At 44.3% G+C, this 19,730-nt stretch overlaps 1 protein-coding gene across 2 annotated transcripts in view; it reads right to left on the reverse strand.

Annotated features, from left to right (window-relative positions):
• Positions 1-19,730, reverse strand: part of LOC146174150 (uncharacterized) — a 62,164-nt gene that overhangs the window by 33,616 nt on the left and 8,818 nt on the right. For both annotated transcript variants that reach the window (XM_084584060.1, XM_084584059.1), the window contains exons 2-3: positions 1,081-1,241; positions 888-976 (exon numbers count right to left, since the gene is read on the reverse strand). In XM_084584060.1, the coding sequence (XP_084440186.1) occupies positions 888-976; positions 1,081-1,241 (250 nt within the window). The remainder of the gene's footprint in view (positions 1-887; positions 977-1,080; positions 1,242-19,730) is intronic.

Consider the following 19,730-nt stretch of genomic DNA (forward strand, 5'->3'; position numbering starts at 1 on the left):
CGCGCCGTTACTATGGCTGCACTCTCCTTTTGTGGTACAATTGTAGTAGAGGCATGTTTGCCTCTTTTGCTGCCTATTTAAGTTACTGTTCCTGTTTTGTTGTGGGCTTCTTTGGTATAAGGTAATAGTTTGCTGATATGATGCAGTGTTCGATATTCGCTGTCGGATCTAGCTTCTGTTACCTCCTTGATCTCGAAGGCTCCGGTGCCTCGAAATAAGTGCGACAGGCTTCCCAAACCAAACTGGTCATCCTGAACCTTGACATCTATACCATCTATGATCCTGAATAACAACATACGTGTTTCAGGCATCACATGCCGTTAAGGAAGTGGGCTCATATATATATCTATATATGTATATATATATATATATATATATATATATATATAAACTTACTCTTTTCCCCTTTCGATGTCTGCTTAGTAGCTTGCGGTAATCAAGGCTTTGGCAGTCTGGAGGTCGAAACGGAAGTGTACGTGGGCTCTGACACAGCTGCCGCCTTTCCTAATGATCACGTGCTACTTGACGGTCGCGGCATAAAAGGATGTGCCACATCCACCACTAGGGATAAGGGCGGCGCTAGTGAACGCTCACAAGTTTCGGTCAGGCAACATATATACCCAAGCAAGGTTTGACATCCGTCGGCGTAGCTCAGTTGGGAGAGCACTAAACGCGATATTCGAAGGCTGTGGGCTGACTCCCATCTTGGCGCGTTGTTCTTTCTTCTGCTTTGCATTGATATTTTTTATCCCGATAATCGCCATAGGACTAATTCTTGTCAAATATATAACTGCAGGCCAAGTTCTGTTCTTAAAACGTTCGCTGGATTTCTTAGAATGTTTTCATAAACACAGATGATGTGCAGAAGTTTCTGTGCCAGCACATACGTTCTGATGTCTGAAACTTGATGGTGTTCGGATGCTGACGATGTTGTCTTCCTGTAATACCGGTGGTAAGTGTCGTAACAAATGCTTTTCTGTGAATAGAAAGCGGAAAAGACATATGCCACATTTAAGGAAATATTCTACACAGCTAATGATGAAAAAGAGCCCAATAATTAAATGAATCGTCAATACTCACAAAGGTGTCGTTGCAGATCCAATAGCGGAGTATACAATGTAGTTGAATGAGCCACCCTGAAGGCGCCGTAACTTCATCATTGCCTGGCACATGGGTATAGGCATAGCGTTTATACCCTTGGACTGCATTTCCACGAAGATCAGCTCAGAAACTGATGTGAACTGTAAATTATAGTTTCGAAAGCTACATTTATTACTGAATTTTTGTGAAATTTATAATTTTCGTCTACATTGCAAAAAGTTCATTCCCATCTGCTTATGCATTTTACAACACAGACTTTCGATGTACTCATTCGTAAGTCATAATATACAATACACCTGGGAGTGCCAGGTAGGTGATAACCAATGAAACAATCATGCAAAAATTAGTTGGTGCAGTTGGTCAGCTACCGACGCATATTATATATATATATATATATCTTGTCACGGGGGGGTTGGAATGCCGTTAAATCATTAAAATCATTAAATAAATCATTTGTGGTCTGACTTGTGCCCAGAAAATAACTGCACAGCTTGGCGGCGCTACAGCAAACGTCCTGGCTTGTCGCATTACTAGGCAGTCATACCAACAAACGTTCAAATTAAAGGCGGGGAGGAAACATCTACATAAAGTCGCAAGCGATGACTAGTACAACCTGGAACATAGTAGAAACGCATGCAAGATGCCGGAGTGTTCGAGATACAAAACGGCGCATCCTGTGGGGCAATTAAATAGGCAAAACAGCATCTCGCGAAACGAGCATGAGTATACAAGGAATACAGAAACCAACCATGGCCTAGAATCGGGGATATAAGGCGCGTGCTGGCCGCCGTCGAAAAATACCAAATAAAGGTTTCGACGGTTCGCTCCAATATATATATATATATATGAAGGAAAGAAGCCAACAGTCGGCGAGGCCAAGAAAAGCGTTTGGGATGGTACTTTATGCCGTTTTTTTTTTAATGTTTACTTGGATAATCACAGAAATTAGTAATGTAATCTGTTTAGGGGAAAGATAGTTAGACACAAAGTAGAAGAAAAAACAACGTGCCGATGGTGGGATTCGAACCCACGATCTCTGAATATATATATATATATATATATATATATATATATATATATATATATATATATATATATATATATATATATATATATATATATATATATATATATACATATACATATATATATATGTGTGTGTGTCTGTGTGTGTGTGCGTGCGTGTGTGTTTGTGGAGCCTGACAGCGCACAGAACCTGACAGACACAACACGAGGGCTCATGCTGTGTCATATATATATATATATATATATATATATATATATATATCAGGGTACTTGGTGTAACTGCCATATATATAAAGATAGGTCATTATGCGGGTATTAATTAACTTTTGAAATTAAAAATATTTCAATCAAGCCCGGGCAACTGTGCAAAGCTCCTAAAGAGTTTCCTTGAGCAGTAGTAGGAAGTGGTTTTATTATAGAAAAAAAAAATAAAAATAATAAAGGAAGAAAAAGATTTCTGCTTGCCCCGGTATCTGCTATCGAAATGAGCAGAAGCACCTGAACTGATGCTGCGGAAATAAAGGGATAGCAAGGAGAGGTATGAGATATCAGAGGTGAGCAACAAGGAGAAAGGACAGTGTAGGTTAAAATGTAAAGGAACATGTGTTTTGTAACTGGATATATCTGGACATGGTATATATATATATATATATATATATATATATATATATATATAGACAGAGAGAGAGAGAGAGAGGGAGATAGAGAAGTTGGGTATAGTTTCTGGGGTTTAACCCACAAAGCCACTTAGGATTTCAGATGCCGCAGTGGAGGGCTCCGAAAAATTCGTGCACATCGGATTCTTTAACGTGCCGAAATCATCCGGAACATGAGCGCCTGGCTTTTCGGCTTCACAGAAAAGGTGCCGGTGCGGACAGGATTCAATCCCGCAGAGACGGGCAAACTAGCCTATCGGCCGAAACACTGCGCCCCACGGCGGGGCAGATATATCCCAGGTAGCTCATGCGACCGGCCCGATATTGGCAAATTGATTGGCGACGTCTGGTCCGCCAGTGGCCCGGCGTTGCCAATGCGGTACCGATAATGGGACAGCCATGCACTCTTGAACCAGTGATTTACATGTTCCCCCCATGAGTGGCATTCATGGGCTATCAATGGGCATTAATTACCTTGCGTATAAATGGACACTAATATAAGTGCGCAACAATGACGAGACAAAGAGGAGAACTGGACAACGACGGCGCAGAACTGACAACTGATTTAATGGAAGAACGGAATAGCATATATATATACACACTTGTGTTACCACCATGCGAATTGTCAAAATTTATAAAAGTATACATCAACACATGTAAAACGCCCCACATCACACGCACGTGGTGAAACCTGCCGACGCACTATCGATTGTGCAGCATGGTCATCTCTTCTTCTGTCAATGCGACGGACGTTTTACTGACACAAACATGTTTCTTCGGGTAATATGGAAAGCCTCGGCGATTTCTCGAGTAGTCTGGTCTTTATGAAGAAGCAGTATATTAGCATCAACAAAGAAAGGTACACACTCACACGCATTACAATGTTTTGCTAAGTTTGTTTCATTCTTTTTATAGATTGTGCGTGTTCCATCAACCTAATGTTGATGCGACGGCCTGTCTGCCCAACATACGTACTGCCACGGACAACGGTATTTGATACACTACACCCATCCTACACCTAATGAAACTCTTGGCGGGATTGACCTGGCATCTGTTCTTACTTCTTGTGCCCCCCCACTTTCTTTGAACTGCTGCACCTACTTTGCCAATCTTATTAGGGGCGGAAAAGAACACCTGTACACCCACCTGTCTTGTAACGCGTGTGAGTGTGTACCTTTTTTTGTTGATACCAATATACTGTTTCTTCATAAAGACCAGACGACTTGAGAAATCGCCGAGGCTTTCCATATTAACCGGAAAAAAATGTGTCAGTAAAACGTTCGTCGCATTGACAGAAAAAGAGATGACCATGCTGCACAATCGATAGTGTGTCGGCGGTTTCACCACGTGCGTGTGATGAGGGGCGTTTTACATGTGTTGATATATATTTCTATAAAGTTTGAGTATGCTCATGTGGGTACACATGTGTGTATATATATGGTCTTCCGTTGTTCCATTAAATCAGTTGTCAGTTCTGCGCCATCGTTGTCCACTTCTCCTCTTTGTCTCGTCTTCGTTGCGCACTTATATTGCTGTCCATCATGGTTCACCAACTCGCCCAATCAGCCGTTCTTCTTGCGTATAGAATTGCTTGCCGCCATTGTATACACAATAATATATAATGGCCGATATTACTCAGCCATCGGCAATGTCTTGCCCATAATTTAAGAATCATGGCATACATTCGTAAATATTTTCCTTCCAGTATATATGACTTGTCGATATTGAATATAGCTTAGCATTCATTGGTCAATATCATCCCGCCAGTCTTAGTGGCTTGCCACATTGTATGCATTATCAGTTACAGTGGCCGATATTGCGCAACGAGTGGTGGCCACTCGCCTATATTGGACATATCGTGGCATGCATTGGTAAATTCTGTCCAGCAAGTACTGAGAGCTTTTTAACATCGAATATAGCTTGGCATACATTGGTCAATATCCCCCTGCCAATCGTGATGGTTTCCTAACATTCTATATATCTCCAGATAAAATGGTCAATGATAATATACAATGGTAAATACTATCCTGTCAGCCTGACTGCCTTGTCGGCATTTATCATATATTGGCATATATTGGTTATTGTTATCCCACCTGTCTTAGTTGCTTCCCAACAATGTATGCGCGTTGGTTCCTGTGGGTAATATTGCCCAATAAGCTGTGGCAACTGGCCAGCATGGCACCTATCTTGGCATACATTGGTCCATATCCTCCCGCCATTCGTCATGGCTTTCCAACATTGTATATCTGCAATTACAGTGGTCGATGTTGCCTGACGAAGAGCAATGGCTTGCCAAAATCCACATATCTTATCTTAGGTTTATGCTTATTCTCTTGCCATCATTGATGGCCTGTCGAGTCAAAATATTTACTGACATACTATGGTCAATATTTTACTATTAGTTGAGATGATTTTCCAGCATTGTATCCATCATGGGCTATAGTGGTTAATATTTTATGGTCAGCTGCGATGGCTTGCCAACATTGCACGTATCATTGTATGCATTGATGTGGCCCCTTCAGTTTTGCGGACATTACAACAATGAATATGACTGTGTTATAGTTGCCGATATTGTTCACTGAGATTTTACAGCTGGAAAAACATTGCACATATCATGACATGTGTTGGCTGGAATTGGCTTGCAGATATGAATTATCAGTTGTGAACTTGTATATCCTGATATATTTTTAATGTCCTGAACCATACTGTCGTGTCGTTCGTGATGGCTTTCAAGTATGTTTTATACATCGGCATTGATATAGTAGTAGAGAACATTTATTCAAGAAAAATGGCCTAAGCTGTAAGGGCACGGGCATGTAGGGTCCTCCCATATTTCTACGGTGGATTAACCCCTGCCGGGGTTAAGGTTTAATTTTCTTGACAAACCCATGCCATGAGATAAAGGCAGAGATTCTTGAACCAAAACCCTTTGAAAACACCAAAATGAATTATTAGGTGGCACTACGCATGCAAGCAGGGCATGCTTCGTGTGATGTTGCCATCGAGTCGGACGCGTGGCTTACGCCGTATACAAAACGCATAGAAATCCCCGACTGTGTCGCTGTTCTCAATTGTGAAGAAGTTTAGTACAGAAGTGGAACGCACAGCAGTTACAGAACCTACCATGCCTTCCATACGTCTTCAGCGTGATGCTTAAGGCCACTCATATCTCAAAATTTTAACAATACTTCGTCGCCCTCTTCGATAAAACCGCAACAAAAAGACACATTATGTTTTTCAAGCTGCCAACTGTCGCTGCTATGCATAGAAACACAATACGGTGCAGTATACAAGTATACAACCATACACAATTCTGCAATCTACAGTAGGCCAGTAAAACGCAGCACCTTCAAACCCAAATATACTATAGGCTGTCAGCCCGGGTTAATTCGTAGCGATGAGGTTTTAGATCCGCATCCTGAAAACTTGTCCATGACTGGAAATTTACACATAAATGCTTTATGTATGCACTATTTCATTTGTGTGGTGAAAGAAAAGATCAGATGCAGGAAAACAGAGGTCAAAGAGATTGAACCAATGAAGCAAATGCTGCACCGTTTCGTCATATACGCTAGCTGACTCCTCAACGAGGCGCCAGCATCAAATGTATTGCGCCGTAGCTGGTCTTGTAAGCACAGAAGACGGGCTAGCTGCAGCATATTTTGTATTGTAATTTACATCAGCCATAAACTTGCACTTGATTTCTATATGCCGGCGTGCTCTGCTTTAAGTGCTTCAGCAAGGGACGAATGATGAAGAAACCCTTTAGGCTGTTGATGCAGCATAGCTCATAGTCAAAAGGTAGATCCGCCCACATTAAAAATAAAAAGCATTTTTTCTATACGCTCTCTACCTTCGCCTGACAAAGAAAAACATGTAGCTATCTCAGATGTTCTGGAATGCAGTGTATTTAAATTCAATAGCATTGCACACAGCCCAACTTTTTACTATAAGTGGTGTACTTGTGGCAGCTGTTTAAACTATTTCGGACTTGCTGGTAAAGACTTAAAAGAGGAAATATTGAAGAACACTGAAGCATAGCAACCCCACAATCGCGGACTGAAAATAAGTGTTAATGATTTTTTTTTCCCAGAAACAAACAAAGCATGAATGCCTGCTTATCACCGAAATATTTGTCATAACATTATTGATGCCTAGTCTTGCTGCTCTTCAAGGAAATTAGTTTTGTCCGAAAACTGTAAAAGCGCGTGTATAAGTCTAATAACCTGCCTTCGATTATTTTTGCAAAGTCGGCTTAACATCATGCGTTTAAAGACTTGTTTCTATGCAGTATTCTGGGATGATTCTCCATGGCATTATGGGAGTATCATCATAACATATTGCGACTAGAAAGAAGTTATTTCAATTCAGAAATTACGTTTGTTCGCTCTAACAGTTTAGAGAAAACGTATGTTCTTTCTAGTAGTAACAGACACGCGGCTATTTGCGACGCAGCCAACGCAGCAGCGCGAGCCTTCGCCATGGCATCGTACGCGTTCTCCGCTCCCACGCCTCAGCAGCGGGCAGTAAGCGTCGGTGTAATTCAAAATTGCGCGGTCATATGAAACCATGTGGACAGCCCTGCCGCGCTCGCCCGACTGAAGCCGCTAGCGCCGGCGCGCTCTCTCTCTTCGCTCTTCCCTCTTCTCTCTAGAAGCATAGGTGCGTGCCTCGCGTTGGCTGCTGCACTTCCGCTCACACACTGAGAATAAACAGTGGAACCACGACATGCCTCGTCCTGTCTCGCGGATCTTAGAACAGTCCGCAACTCAGTGTGAGTACCTCTCACCCTTTATTTTAAAATATGCGTTCGTAACAGAGTAGGTTTCAGGAAGCGAGCACGGATTCTGCGTGGTGTGGCTAACGGCTTAAAAGCGTTGAGGAAGTGTGCTTTCGCGGGCCTTGATAAATAGCGGTAAGTACTGTCCGATAGCGCTGCGCTGCGTGCTGCAAAGAAAACAAAGACAAAAGAGAGTAAGAGAGAGGTGATAGGCACGCGCGTGTTTCAACTGACTATAATATTCAGCATGGCGCCAGTGCTGCTCCCGCGCTTTTTACGATCGGCAGCTAGAGCTGCTGGAGCCTACCATATCTAATTTAGCGACATTAACAACTTGGAGCGACTCCCGATTCACCTGACTGCCTAGTCTCGCTGTCTAGGTTCAATCGCCGAGGAATATGCTATTATCTGACTCATCGTCGTCGTGGTGGTAACTGCCATGATCGGCCTCATGAATGAATGGCCTGCCCGAGTGCCTCACTACCTGACGACTATCTTGTTCCTCTGTTCTTTTCTTGGAAGCACTGTCGGTGCACTGCCTCTAAAGCGATCGTTCCCGCAGCGAACGTTCTTTTTTCCGCACAAATGTTTTGTCTGGCGTCCTAATTTCCGTTTTCTGTGGCCCTTTTGGGTGTAAAACGGACCCTGCGCTCATATGAACTGCTTGCTTTGGCCTTCCTGTGCAGCAGCCTGGAGGAACAATACTGGGTGGCAGTGTGCTTGCCAATTTTTAGAGCGTGTGAAGTATCTGCTCTGAACTGGTGGGTATTTTACAGTGGTCAGACATCGATTACCCACTACACGCAGGCAACTTCAACAGCGAACTTCAAAGTGGATAGGATTTTCACCACCTCTCAAAGCTAACGCATCTCAACTTTCCAATATGTTGTCCTGAATATGGAGTTTTGTATCCTAAAGGTTTTCTTGTATTTCCCTTGAAGTTGTCAGTATCATTGTTAACTTTCAACGCTAAAATTTCTTACCTCTGTACTGGCCGCGTGCTGTGTTGTGATACCGATGCTAAGGGGGAGTGATCTTTTTTAATATGCAATAAGTTCTAATCATGACCTTTATGCGGTATATTCTATGCGAAAGATCCTAGGCCTAAAAAATATAATGTCGTGGCAATTGCGTCGAAGGTCGTTCGTCGAAACGTTTTATTTTCTAAATATGTTTTCTTTGTAATTTCCGGGAAGAAGAAAACATTCGCCTAAGGACCCATTTTTAAATTATCCTCAAACTGAGATGTACTGACATATAATATTTTTATATTTTTCACTTCCACTGTTTTGTCAAGTGACTTCATGAATGACTAGACAAGAATTTTTCACAAATTACAATTTTACAACAAAATAGTTTGTTTTCATGTTTTACTTGTTTCTCTCTCAGTGTTACAAATATTTCAGTTGATTCAGAGGGTTTTTAAAATGACCGGCTGCAAACTCCCCAAAGAGTGACTTTTTCTTTTTATTCAGGCCTGTACTGGCGAACAAGGCCCTCAAGGCTCATGAGATGGCTCATTGTACACACCAATGTCTTAGCTCTACTCTTACTCATTTTACGCGAGCAATTTTTTTCAGTAATTTGTAGTTAATTCATACTTCAGCAGTGAGCCGCTGTGTCTTATAATGAATATGGAAAAACAATCTGTCAAAAAACAAAAAACACTCCCCTAAAATCTAGACTAAAACATAAGACGTTGAGGATTATCACGAGTCATCTAGTTTTTTTGAATCTGAGTGTTTTTGATTTTTAATCCGAACATGTGTAAATGAAGTCTTTTTTCGCAGAATTTGCAGCACTTCGTTATGTAAACGTTTTCGTTGAACAAGCTTGGATCATTTTAACTTTCGTTATAGACGCCTATAAATGCGAAGACATTGAAGAAAAACCCTAATTAAAAATTACCTGAAACTTCACATGTTTGGCATTTTCAGTTACCGCAGGAAATGCAAAAAATTATGTTTCGATCATAAGGTCACATAGAAGGACGGAAGTGAAAAATTTTGAAATAATATCCGTAATATCACATTCTTCTGCGCATAATTTTTAGCTTCGGTTCTAAGGGAATATGTACTCTTTACCGGAAACATGAAGCAGTGCATGCGCCCAGAAAAAATCCTCCCGGTAAAAAAAAAATCCCAAAAGACACATTTGCCAAAAATTCCAATACGCGGAAGTTTCTTCATAAAATTGACGGTGTGTCACTTTTGGACCCCTGGACGTTTCGTATCTAATGGTTTCGTGCAGTTTAGACTAATTAACAAGGAACTATGCGAATGCTATGAAAATGATCGACTCCAGGTAGCAACGATGACGTTGCCTTAGGATAGCCCGTGTAACATGTAAAAAACGAAACACGTCAATGTTTCAAAAAAAAAAACATCACCTTGTGATCTGCTGCCCCTCCGCCACGATTCCTCACTCACATTGGGGGCTTGATGTAGGGATTCCAGGTCAAAGCTTTGAGCACTGCTATTTATATAGTTTGGCTTTGCAACTGTCGCGAGACAGACCTGTGCTTCTGTTGATACCGCGCTGTTCCTGCGCTCACTGCAGCGCTGGCGCTTATCTCTGAGCAAACAGCAATCGAAACCTGTCGCACTAAAACTGCCAACGACATTTCCATACTATCAGTGCGGGTGAAGTTTATAGGAAGCCAGACAATATGCACGTAACAACGTTCGCCTATAGAAATTGTGCTAATTATAATTTAAAAATGTGAATTCTTTGTGATATTTCGGGCTTGATTATTGACCGCAAGTTAAAGCCGTCAAAACTGACGTTCAGATAATAATTAATATCTTTAACCAGGAATGATCAAAATAACAAAACTTCAGAAGTACTCATTATGAAGCTAGGATGATATTTCGGCAAAAATGTGGCCCAATTGCGTCACTGACCACGGCATCATCGCCTCAAATGCCGATTCTTCATCATCAAATAAATAAATGTAATAGGAGTACTAACATGTGAGATGGACGCTATTTTTACCGTTGTCTATTCCGAACGACACTACAATCTAAAAACATTCTCAAAACAACACACCTTCGGTGTTGCCAGCGTTAACGTTTTGCTATAGCGGCAATTGCTCCGCATAAATAATAAAACAATTACTGCTTTATTCTAGTCACGAATGTAGCTCCGTTAAGCACGTAAAATCCGTATTTTAGAAACATCGGAGTGACAAGACTCTAGTCATATAAATAAGGGGAATATTTGAATGCCAAGCTCCCCATATATACAGCCTCCTCATTCAGCTAGACTTGTAGTTGTCCTCCTCTTCCCGTAATGCTTGAGCCAAGGGTTAAAAATAAACTGTCAAATAGAGATGATAGTAGCCAGTCGCATATTGTTGACAGAAATATTGTGCAGCAGAGGCAATGTTTTGTTTAGTAAGCAGTGGAATAAGGTTCTTTGCATAAAGATAGTGATTCGGCCTGCTTATTAGGGTCTCATCTTGAAAGTATCAGCGCGCGCAAAAAGACGTATACGGATCAAGACAGGCGCTTACTGAATACTCAATCTTATTGACGCAAATACAAAATACATACAGAAGCCAAGCAACACCGGAAACAACTCAAAGGGCGATAAGCATACAGCCAAACCTAAGGATACTTAAATTCCCGAACTGCTCCCTGATCTAGATTCCTCAACTCACTGCATGTTAACGGGATGGGCGGACCACTGACATTCGCCACCTAGCCGTAAAATGTGTCTAGTTTCAATGATTTTCCGGTTGATTTTCAATGAATCAACAGCCAAAATGCGCGTAAGTGAAAGCCATGGAAAGCAACCAGCACATTACCTTCAAATTTAACCTTACTGGGTCATCTACGTATATCTGCAAAGCTCTCGTGCTCCATAAATCGTATATGTAAACACCGTCCAGTTTGAGCTACATAAATCCGAACGAAAGATAAAGTTATCCGGTGCACAACAGTCGTTTTGAATGATACGAATTCATAGTCATGAATCACTCAACATGCGTGCTTTTCCAGAACTACATTCGCCGACATATTCATTAAGTATTTCAATTCTTGAAAAGTTTTTACTGTCGGAAGACACCAAACTAACAACATATCATCAAGCAAAATTTTTCAAATTATGCGACAGTTTGTGCACATATGATAAATCCATAGGTATTTTATCATCGCACAGTCTGGCCCCTGCCTGCTCCCACAAGTCCCCGAAAACACTATTGCCATTTCTTCAACAATATGTCTCACTTGGTTACAATACCATGAATTTAAATACTTGCGTATTTAGTCTATACAACCTGCTGAATAGAACATCGTCGTGCGGCAAAAAGGATCAAAGAGTGTGGTGTATGGAGCCTAAGAATTCGTTGGCTATGTAAAATAACTCAGAACAGTGGTGTATAGGGCCTAAAATTTATTTGCGATGTATAATGAAATGTGCAAAAAATTAAAAAAAAAGGATATGTAAACGCTTTAAAAGATCGCATCCATCTTCTCAAGGAGGAACGGGCTGAGACCCACGTCGATAGGAAATTTCAACTAAAAAGCCTACTTTCGATAACAATTTGAGCCCATTTCTAAAGGGAACATTGGGTTGTCACCAAGAAAAATGTATGGGTGGGCAGGTATTTGGCAAGTGTACCATGAGGGGAAATGCCGTCTTCTTTCTGGTTCGAGTTGTGCACATATAATTAAAACATGAATGACAATAAGCCGATCCCCAAATCTCAAACAGTGTGGTGCAGGAAAGTGTGTTAAAAGATACGTATGTGTTCTGTATGTGTGACCTATTCTCAGCCTGCACAGAGCTACTTCTTTTAAATCTGTCTTGTTTTTCTGTGGTGTACCTGCCTATCCTTGGCTTTATTGTGTGTAATTTATTTTCTGTCGCTGTGTCCCATTCTTATTGCCATTGTTGCCCAATCATGTTTATTTATGTGTGGCTTGAGGTCTTGATCAGTTATCTTGTTAATGTCTGTGTCATTTCGAAGTGCAGCTGGTGCAGCAAGCCTATCAGCAACCTTCTTGCCTGGTACACAAAGGAGTATAATTGTAAGTTCTAATTTATGGGCACACATGAGGTTGTAAAAGAGAGAAATTAAAGTGAGTTCTGATGCAATTTTGAAGAAGATAGAAAGGTTAAAACGCTGAAGGAGTCTGGGTACTACATTACTGCTGTAGGAGGAGGAGGAAGATGAGGAGGAAAGGCAGGAAGGTTAACCAGTAAAAGCAACCAGTTTGCTTCCCGCACTGGAGGAAGGGGATGAGTGGATATAAAAGTTGTGAGAGAAGGATAGCTGAAGTTAGTACAGTCACATAGCAGATACGCCACATCACATCACGTCACAGTCATGCCATAGCAAACTCAGTCTTTCGATTAGGCCTGTGGTTCTCATAAAGCGGAGGTCTGGGAGGCATTCACCGCAGACGATCGCCGTGGCCGGGGACCTAAAATCTTAGTTGTACATATTTTGTTTTCAATAATGTGTCTCACAGCTAGCAGGATTCCATGGCATTCAGCGGTAATTATATTTTGTATGTCTGTTCAGTGTTTCTGAAAGTGAAAACTGCGTCAAGTGAAAGTTGTGTCCAGCAGGAGCCGTTCACATAGATGATTAACTTGACATAGTGCCTTTGCACCATAAATTACACCAGTATATTGTCTACTTCTTTGCAGTGACCATGGGTTCGCCTCGACATAGAGGCCAGCAAGTGGGCTAGTTGTGAGAGCACCCATGGCGAGGCGAAGGCCAAGGTGGTGCACTGGGTCGAGCAGGTTTAAAGCAGAGGATGATGCTGATCCATAGACCATCGAGCCATAGTCAATGCGCGATAGAATTACGTTATTGAGAAGGCTCAGGAGGCAGTCGAGGTCTGTGCCCTATGACTGATCAGACATAAATTTTAGTAGACTCGTTCCCTTGAGACATTTTAGTCTTAGCAGGTTTATGTGTTCAATGAAGAAAAGCATTTCGTCGACAAATGCACCAAGAGATTTATGTTCTTTTTGAACGACAAGACTTTGACCATGCAGTGTTATGTTGGTTTACGGTCTAATGCCACGCTGCTTGGCGAAAAGTATGCAAACACTCCTTCGAGCATTACATATGCAACCATTATCATCAGTCCATTTAGACAGTTTAACACCTAGCTGAATACAACGTTCACAGACGGCCAAGTTGCAAGATTTGAGGCTTATCTGGACATCATCAACATAGACAGAGCAAGAAATAGCTCTCGGCAGCACGCTTTTTAGAGAGTTCATTTTGACTGTAAAACGTATGCAGCAAGGGACACCACCTTGAGGGACACCATTTTCCAGCTTTGAGTATGTATTGCCAACACGGACTTTGAAGACCCGTCTAGTCAAGTAGCTTTGTATAGTATTCAACGTGTTCCCTGAGATGCCGAAAGAGAAGTCGCGGATGATACCATAGCTCCAAGTGGTATCATATGCTTTTTCAATATCGAAAAGGCAAATAAACAATATTGTTTGTGTACAAAATCATCCATTGAATAAGGCTGAAATGCAATGAGCTGATCCGCTGTTTACGTTCCAGCCCTAAAACTAGCTTAGTTTTTGTCAAGAAGACCATTGTATTCAAGGAAATGAAGAAAGCGACGATTTACCGGTTTTTCAAAAACCTTGCATAGGATCGCCATAGGAATAGAAAGAACCCGAGATCTACCGCCGGTAGAGGCGGAGGAGATTGCAATAGCCATTGCCATTGCATGACCAGGCGTAAAACACGTCATCAGCGATAGCAAAGCGGCGGTTAGAAATTTTAGTAAGGGTAGAGTCAGCAATCGTGCTGCAAAACTTCTGAACGAGTCGTCTCTCGCCGAAAGCGTGACCATAATCTGGACCCCAGCACACGCCGGTCTCGTCGGCAACGAGGCTGCCCACATGCTCGCCCGCTCCTCGCTACCTCGGGGTGCTGCCTCCACAACATCTAAAACCAAAGAATGTATAGGTACCTTTAGGGATGTAACCGCCACCGGTTAGATCCCTGAGTAAAAAGGAATCGTACGACTGGAGAAGACTCCAAGCTCAAAATTTCTTTTCGCCCCTGTGGAGGAGTTGGACGGGTGCCAGAGGGCGGAAGAGGGATGGTGCAGAAACCGAAATTTGTAAATTTTGCGGCCACGTGGCAACATTAGATCATATAATATGGAGATGCGTTCGTGCCCCAGGGCGCAACGCGATTAAAACTAGCGATGAATGGGAGACCACGCTAAGAAGCTCCGACGAAAAAACACAGCGATTCGCCGTCCGCCTGGCGGCCGAGGCTGAAGACCTCTTCTCCTAGACGAGGCCGGGTGTCCTCTGGCCGCGGTGTGACAGACTGCCTCCCCGGACGCCTGCGTGCGGACTCGTAGGTGTCTGCTGCACCATATTCGGCGGAAATAAATGTTCTTCCTCCTCCTCCTTGCATAGGCGGCTGGTTAAAGCAATAGGCCGATAACTGACAGCAAGTTTGGGCTGTTCCGGGTTTTATTATTAGAATAATGATAGCTTCTTTCCATGCTTTAGAAAAGCGTCCTGTAGTTCATATATTATTTAACAGACAGAGTAGGGTTTTAAATCATGTCCACATGCAGGTGCCTGAGCATTCCGCGCTTGATTCTGTCAGGAGCTGCTGCTTAGTTTTCCCATGTGCCTAGGCCAATCTTCAGCTCCTGGACGGTGAATAGGCTATTGTACCCTTCTGTGCACTGTCTTGTATAGTGCATAGGCTTTCTCTCCTCAGTTGCCTTATGCCGAAAAAAGGAATCTGTATTGTGCGCCGAGCTGAATATGTATTCAAAGTGTTTCCCTAGAGTGTCTGCTTGATGTTCAAGGGAGTCAACATTGGTGCTGACAAAGGGTGTTATGAGAGTGCTATATCCTTTGAGTGCTCTTATTTTGTTGTAAACATTGTGTGCGTCAGAATAAGAGTTCACAGAGGAAAGGAACGATCCCCAGATATGTGTCGAATACGCCTGCCAGTCGCTTTTGCACGCCTAAAGGCTATTAGGTTTTCGGCTGTGAGGTATCGCCGCTGCTTTGACCAAGCCCTCTTTTCAGTTTCACGATCAGTCCCACATTCCGCGTTCCACGAGGGTCTTCGTTTATTTCGTGGCTTACCTGACATTTGTGGCATGTATATTTCTGCTGTCCCTCTATTATATTGTCACGTAGTGGTGACGAGGCCGACGACACAATTGAAGGGTCGATGATTGCACTAAAGAAACTCTTTATTTGGGCTGACTTGCGCCCGCAAAAGAACTAAGCAACTCGGCGGCGGCGATAGAAACAAACGTGCTCGTCGATCGTCGAACAAAGAATGCCCGTCACACTCGTCAACGCTCATTTTAAAGGGTGCACAGAACAATCTAGATAACGTCGCAAACAGCTACCAGCACGGGCTAGAACATTGTGGAAAGACACCCGAGTGGCCGGAACCTTCGAGACAGATCTCGGTGCATCTTGCGCTACAACGAAACTGATAAAGGTGTGACTCGCGACATCGAGCAATAACAAACAAAGAATACAGAACTGATACGCGATCCGGAATCAGAGTGATAAGTCTGTATGCCGGCGGCTGTTAAAAAAACAACAAATACTGTTTGAAGGTTTCGCGGCATTACTCCCCCCTTAAAAAAACATCGCCTCGATGTTCCAAAACAAAGAAACTTAAACATAAACACTACCACGGATTTTTTGAACGCGCGTAATATGGCTTCAGTCGTACAACATGTACAATTTCTGGGCGTGCGCGTCGCCTTTGTGATGCTGACGTTCCGTCGGCAATGACTTCATAGTCCAGTGGTCCTACGCGGAGAATGATTTTGTATGGCCCAAAGTATCGACGCAACAACTTTTCACTTAATCCGCGACGGCGAATTGGTGTCCAAACCCACACTTGGTCTCCTGGATGGTACTCTGCGTGGCGTCGTCGTAAATTGTATCGTCGTCTGTCGGTGCGCTGTTGGTCTTTAATACGCAGCCGTGCGAGTCGTCGGGCTTCCTCCGCACGCTGCAGGTAGGCGGCGACGTCAAGGTTGTCTTCGCTGGTTACGTGCGGCAGCATTGCGTCGAGCGTCGTCGTGGGCTCCCTGCCGTACACAAGCTTAAAACGCGGTCGCTCTGGTCGTCTCCTGGACTGCCGTGTTATACGCAAAGATCACGTATGGCAAGATGGTGTCCCAGGTCTTGTGTTCAGCGTCGACGTACATAGCGATCATTACCGCGATCGTTTTGTTCAGGCGCTCCGTGAGGCCATTGGTCTGGGGATGGTACGCAGTTGTTCGTCGATGGCTTGTGTGACTGTATTCCAGGATGTCTTGCGTCAACTCTGCCGTAAACGCCGTTCCCCTGTCCGTGATGAGCACTTCTGGGGCGCCGTGTCGCAAGAGAATTTGTTCGACAAAAAATTTGGCGACTTCTGCCGCGGTACCATTTGGTAGTGCTCTTGCTTCGGCGTAAAGGGTAAGGTAGTCAGTGGCCACGATGATCCACTTGTTACCCATAGACGAAGATGGAAAGGGGTCGAGGAGATCGATCCCAATTTGCTGAAAGGGCAGGATTGGGGGCGGAATCGGGTTTAGTAGTCCTGCTGGTCTGATCGGTGGCGTCTTGCGTCGTTGGCACTCACGACACGTCTTCACGTAGTGGCAACTTCGGAAGGCAGTCGCGGCCAGTAATACTTCTCTTGGATTCGACGCAACGTGCGCGCAAATCCCAGGTGGCCTGCTGTGGGCTCATCGTGCAACGCCTGCAGAATTTCTTTGCGAAGGGTTTTAGGCACTACGAGAAGCTGCGCGGTCTTGTTGGGTGCGAAGTTCTTCTTCACGAGGAGGCCATTGCTTAACGTGGAGGATGATAAATGTCGCCTGAACACACCAGGAGGGGAAGCGGTCTTTCCTTCCAAGTAATCGGCTAGCGCTTTCAGCTCAGGGTCTGATCGCTGTAGTTCTGCGAAACTGCTGGCGCTTACCGGTCCCAAAAAGGCGTCGTCGTCATCGTCCTTCGGGGGAGCATCGACGGGAGCGCGGGATAAGCAGTCTGCGTCGGAATGCTTTCGGCCCGACTTATAGGCTACAGTCATGTCAAATTCTTGAAGTCGTAGGCTCCATCTGGCAAGGCGGCCGGAAGGATCTTTCAAATTAGCCAGCCAGTAGAGCGCGTGATGGTCGCTTACCACCTTGAATGGTCGGCCGTATAGGTATGGACGAAACTTAGAAGTGGCCCAGATGATTGCAAGGCACTCCTTCTCGGTCGTCGAGTAATTGACTTCGGCTTTTGTGAGTGACCTGTTAGCGTAGGCGATTACTTTCTCCTGTCCGGCACACTTGTGGACGAGAACGGCTTCTAGGCCCACACTGCTCGCGTCGGTGTCAATTTCGGTCTCGGCGCTTTCATCAAAGTGGCCAAGTACGGGAGGGCATTGCAGGCGGCGCTTGAGTTCGTCGAAGGCTTCTCCTTGCGGTGCTTCCCATTTAAAAGATACGTCAGCCTTTGTAAGCTGCGTCAACGGTTCGGCGATCCGCGAAAAGTTTCTGACAAATCGTCGATAATAAGCGCACAGCCCAAGGAATCGGCGCACAGCTTTCTTATCGGCAGGCGGTGGGAATTGTGCGATTGCAGCTGTTTTCTCCGGGTTTGGGCGAATACCGTCCTTGCTAACGATGTGACCTAGGAACCGGAGTTCTTCGTAGACGAAGTGACACTTCTCTGCTTTTAGCGTTAGTCCCGAGGACTTGATCGCTTCCAACACTGTCTGTAGTCGTTTTAGGTGGTCTTCAAAGTTTGACGAGAAGACAACAACGTCGTCCAAATATACCAAACAAATTTGCCACTTCAACCCTGCCAGGACTGTGTCCATTACTCGTTGAAACGTGGCTGGTGCGGAGCAGAGGCCAAATGGCATTTCCTTGAACTCAAAGGCCGTCCGGTGTGATGAATGCGGTCTTCTCGCGATCTCTTTCGTCGACCTCAATTTGCCAATATCCGCTCTTCAGGTCCATCGATGAGAAGTACCTTGCATTGCAGAGTCGGTCGAGAGTGTCGTCGATGCGGGGAAGCGGGTAGACATCCTTCTTCGTTATGCTATTCAAGCGGCGGTAATCAACGCAGAAGCGAAGTGTGCTGTCTTTTTTGACCAAAACGACTGGTGCCGCCCAGGGGCTGTTCGATGGCTGGATTACGTCATCACGCAGCATTTCCTCAACTTGATCGCGAATGGCCTGCCGTTCTCGGGGCGATACACGATAAGGGCTTTGGCGCAGAGATCGGGCGTGTTCGTCCGTTAAAATGCGGTGCTTGGCCAGTGGTGTTTGTCGTACCTTCGATGATGACGAGAAGCACTCCCCGTAGCTTCGAAGAAGACTGAGAATCAGGTCTTTCCTGCTGTGGGTCAATGCCGGGTTGATGTCAAATTTGGGTTGACGGAATTGGTCCGGTGCGTCTTCCAGCGTTTGGTCGTGGAGGGCGAATACATCTTTGAGGTCGGCTAATTCGTCGAGAAAAGCGATCGTCGTGCCCTTGTTGAGATGCCGGTATTCTTCGGTGAAGTTTGTTACCAGCACCTGAGCTTGACCTCTCCGGAATTTCGCGATGCCTCTTGCGATGCCGACACCTCGTTCTAAGAGCAATTGGATATTTCCTTCGACGATGCCTTCAGTGGTTTCGATGTTTGCGCTACCTACGTAGACTGCGATGCTTGATCGGGGCGGGACGGTCAATTCTTCATCGAGGACGTTTAGAGCGATGTGTTGCATCGACGTCGTCGTAGCAGGAATGGCTTTGTCTGCAGAGAGCTTGATGAGCTTGGATCGCAGGTCGATGACAGCCCTATGTTCATTTAGGAAGTCTATACCTAAAATCTCGTCGCGGGAGCACTGCTGCAAGACCACAAAGCTTGTGGGGTAAATACGCCCATTTATGGCTATTCTTGCAGTGCATCGTCCCGATGGAGTAATCAGGTTGCCACCTGCGGTGCGAATCAGCGGGCCATCCCAAGCGGTGGTAACTTTTCTGAGCTGAGAGGCTAACGGTCCACTAATGACTGAATAGTCAGCTCCGGTGTCTACTAGGGCAGTGACTCTGCGACCGTCGATATCAACTTCAAGGTCACTTGTTCGCGTCCTCGCATTGCACGTGGGCCCTAGTGTCCGATCTCGGCTCCGTCGTTTCTTCAGGTC

Source organism: Amblyomma maculatum, chromosome 11 (genome assembly GCF_055883805.1).
Source record: "Amblyomma maculatum isolate TAMU_Amacu chromosome 11, ASM5588380v1, whole genome shotgun sequence".
Classification (NCBI taxonomy): domain Eukaryota; kingdom Metazoa; phylum Arthropoda; class Arachnida; order Ixodida; family Ixodidae; genus Amblyomma; species Amblyomma maculatum.